At 32.5% G+C, this 3,948-nt stretch overlaps 1 protein-coding gene across 1 annotated transcript in view; it reads right to left on the reverse strand.

Annotated features, from left to right (window-relative positions):
* Positions 1 to 3,298, reverse strand: part of LOC100162584 (chondroitin sulfate proteoglycan 4) — an 11,437-nt gene extending 8,139 nt beyond the window's left edge. Inside the window, exons 1-9 of the mRNA XM_001951082.5 lie at positions 2,984 to 3,298; positions 2,603 to 2,909; positions 2,223 to 2,534; positions 1,827 to 2,154; positions 1,444 to 1,758; positions 1,116 to 1,382; positions 751 to 948; positions 306 to 530; positions 35 to 217 (exon numbers count right to left, since the gene is read on the reverse strand). Of these exons, the coding sequence (XP_001951117.2) occupies positions 35 to 217; positions 306 to 530; positions 751 to 948; positions 1,116 to 1,382; positions 1,444 to 1,758; positions 1,827 to 2,154; positions 2,223 to 2,534; positions 2,603 to 2,909; positions 2,984 to 3,053 (2,205 nt within the window). The 5' untranslated portion in view covers positions 3,054 to 3,298. The remainder of the gene's footprint in view (positions 1 to 34; positions 218 to 305; positions 531 to 750; positions 949 to 1,115; positions 1,383 to 1,443; positions 1,759 to 1,826; positions 2,155 to 2,222; positions 2,535 to 2,602; positions 2,910 to 2,983) is intronic.
* Positions 3,299 to 3,948: the final 650 nt, after the last annotated feature.

The following is a 3,948-nucleotide window of genomic DNA, read 5'->3' on the forward strand; positions in this document are numbered from 1 at the left end:
TAGTTAGTACATTTTTAAATTTATACATTCTTACTTTGAATGTCAACTCAAGTGATGGATCATCAGCATTAGTTGCAAATGTTAAATTAGAAGGACTAATTACAACAGATGATTTATAAGCTAAAATGGCACCCGTATTTTGAACATGAGTCAATGATAAACTGTAAACATTAACAGGTATCAATGTAATGGCACTTTCTTTTTCGCCATCAGATACCTAAGAATACATTGAAAATAAACAATAAATTAAATTATTGAACAAATTAAGTTAATTGTTTTCAACTATAATTAATCTAAATGCTTACTTTTATAGTAAAGGTAAAATGGCCAGTTTCATTTGAAGTGTGTCTATAACCAATAAATCCATTATTCATCTGAGCAACTGTAAATGTTTCAAGTGGTACATTTGGATTGTCAGTTGTATCTAAATAGCCACCACTAATATTCATTACAGATACAATGAGTCTTTCTGGGCTAGAATCTCGGTCAATCACTACTATTTTATCTTTATCCAGCATTTTCCATGTACCCTAGAAATAATCAACAACTTAACAAACAAAACATTAACGATACATTAAAATTACTTACAAATTCAACAACAAAAAAATGCAAAATGAAAAAATCAGTAGCTACTGCATGCAACTCACAAAGACACTAAGTATAAACTAAAAAAAAAAAAAACTCAACAAAATTAGACAAACATAAGTAAGCATTAACCAAGTTTGTCAATAAAAAAAATAAATATTTTACCTGTGCCAGAATTAAATTGTAATCAGATGGTATACGAACAGTTGGTGTATCATTTTCAGGAGTTATATTAACAGGTAATATAAATCTTTGTCGTTCTTGTAAATAATCTGGTAATAATAAACCTTCATTAGACGTAAACTCTAGATCAAGTGTTATAAAATCTTGAGTACTTTCAGATCCATCATGAACATAAAAAACCTATAACAATTATGTATAAGTACAATAATTTTGTTATTGTAATATTAATAATTACAATGGTCTTGATAACATACACAATTAAGTATACCTGATATTCTAGTAACTAAGATAACTTATAAGTATATTTTTAAATTAAATTAATAATACATTGCCAATACTACTCTTACCTCATTTTTTAAAATATTAAGCATATTGAATGTAGAGATTGAAATTCCAGTAGATGATTTAGAAGACTCGATATTCAATTTTCCATGTTTAGCATAAGGTTGAACAATATGAAATTGTACTCCTGCTTCTCGAACCCCATAATGATTATAATCTAGTATCAAACTAATAACTGATGTAGTTAGAGTTGCTGTAGAACCTTCAACTACGATCAAATTGTTTACAGATAATACTTCAATAGAAATTGGCAATGGAACTTTTAACATAGCCTGTAAAATATTAATTAATTTCAGTAATTTTACTATAAAAATGAGAATATGTAGAGTATACATTATGTGTTTGAACAAATTCAGGTCGAACACATTGTGGGTCATTGTGATTTTCACATCCAAGGCATTTAAAGGAATTTATTCCAACTTGTGAACACCCAATGTCAGGTGAATGAACACAAGGTTTCTCTGTACACGGGTATGACCAAACACAACGAGATATGAGTTTGGATGTATCTAATGCATCTGGTAAACCAAGTGCGCGTCCATCATTTGAAATTCCTCGAATACATCCTTTAAAACTATTACCCGCTGATAGCATACCAGAAGCTAATGCTCCACTTCTCATATTTACTTCTAGACCGCCAACATACAACTAAAATATGTAATATAGAAAATATATTAAGTATAATAAAGGGTCATATTATTTTTACTTTCACTTACTATAGTTGAAAGATCTAAATGTTTTGAAGGTAGAGCTGAGTTATTTAACGCCAAACGATACCGATGTTTGGGTGCATCAATAGTAACATCGAGTCCACCAGCTTCCATAGCTACATTTATAGAATGCCAGACTCCATCATTGATAGTAACATCGGAATATAGTTCAGTGACACCAGAACCCCAGTTTTGAGCAACTCGTATTTTACCACCAACAAGTTCTACACCAACAAAATCCACATTCCCACTATGTCTACTTAATGTTGAGCTTTTTTTAGAATTATAAAGTATTAATCCAATTTCAGATATTGTTTTTATGGAAAACTGCCACCTTATAAACATAAACACTTTTCATAAGTACCTATAATATCTACTATAGTACTCATATAATATACTTACTTAACATTAGTTCTGGATGTTAACATACTGGGTATAGCCATATAAGCACCATCTTCTAGGAATGATATACTTGATTCTCTTGGAGCATCAAATTCATTTACACAACCCCAAGATATTGAATGAGCATCGGCTCTACCAGTTCGCCATCGTGCTCTACTCAAAACATCTAGTACTGCATTATAGCGAACATCTCGTAGACAACCACGTAAGCCATTTGTGTGGCCTAAGAATAATTCGGAAAAATCTCCTTGACCGCCAACGTACAAACCACCGTACATGTTCAGTTCATAGAACCCAATAGGCAGTTTTTCTCTATAAACAATATAAAAAAGTATTAACCTGATTGTAAGATAAACAATACAATCTGGATGACTATTTACCTGACTATGTGTATTTTATCAACTGCCAAATTCAAATCTCCTTCCTTTCGTGATATGTTCACCAAATGCCAGTTTAGATCATCGAGCCGAAGTCCTCTCGGAGATGATATCTCTGACTCACCAGCTCCGAGATTAATCTTTACCTTTAGCTTACCAGCTTCCAGCAGGACAAAACAGTAATCGGTTTTGCCAGCAGCCAAAAACAGGAAAGCATCCAAATGTTTCGTACGAAAAGCAAAACTGATTTCTGTCGTGCTTTTGGCATCTTGGTAAGGTACGTTGACATAACTAGATCCATAAAACGATGCTACAAAAAAATACAAACAGATACGTTACGTATACTGCCACTGTTGAACACATTATAGACAATCATCTAGGTACCTATTTCCGATGAACAAAACTGTACGACACAGAGGCCAATCAATAAACTGCTGCATTTTATCGAAAACATTTTAATGGAATCATTAAAAAAGCACTTTTAACAACATTATTGGAGAGTAGAATCCTGCTGACGGGAAACAATCGGTGCAGATGGCGCAAGTTAAAAATATACCTAGAAGTCTAGAACGCCCATAACACTCACCCCTCGTTACTCATTCACTTTCTGTTAAACTAATTACTAATTTGTCTAAATTTAGCCCCCTTTCTCTAATCACTCATCAGTCCTCTTTCAGATCTCTCGAAGTCCCGAAACGTGATAACAGCAATTATTCGATTTTCGTGAGATCAGTTGCACCAACGTTGAAACCCAAAATCCCATCAAAACGTTTTGATCTTTTTTCTATGGTTTGTATCACGAACTACTACTACATAGGACTGGACACTCCGGGCAAGGGGAGGGTGGGACACCGGTCACAAAGTTGTACGGGTATGTACGTTTGCGACTGTGATGCTATCTAGTGACGTACTAGATTTACTACATTTCGAATTTTACTTTTATAAACATAATATTTATATACATATAGACTTATGAAATATGAAAAATGTATGAATATTTAATTAAATATGTAATTTATAATTACTTATTATATTACCATGAGAATGAGACAATACTCAAGTATGTCTAATCAAAAGCAAGTTAGAAATCACGCAAAAAAAAAAAACTTTCCAAATTGGTAGAAACATAGTAACTAGTAATACGCATTCATTTATTTAGAAATAATAGTGAATATAAAAAGTTTGTCGTTGATTTGAATTTTTGTATTTTTGATCGTTTTTCAGTTATCACTAGTGACTAGTCACAACTTATCACATAAAATAATTTACAACAGCACAGTATAAAAAAATGCCACCAGAGAGCAGCTACATAGCGAACGTACGACCACCGTACAACTTTGCAGCCACCT

The sequence above is a fragment of the Acyrthosiphon pisum genome, chromosome A1 (assembly GCF_005508785.2).
Source record: "Acyrthosiphon pisum isolate AL4f chromosome A1, pea_aphid_22Mar2018_4r6ur, whole genome shotgun sequence".
Classification (NCBI taxonomy): domain Eukaryota; kingdom Metazoa; phylum Arthropoda; class Insecta; order Hemiptera; family Aphididae; genus Acyrthosiphon; species Acyrthosiphon pisum.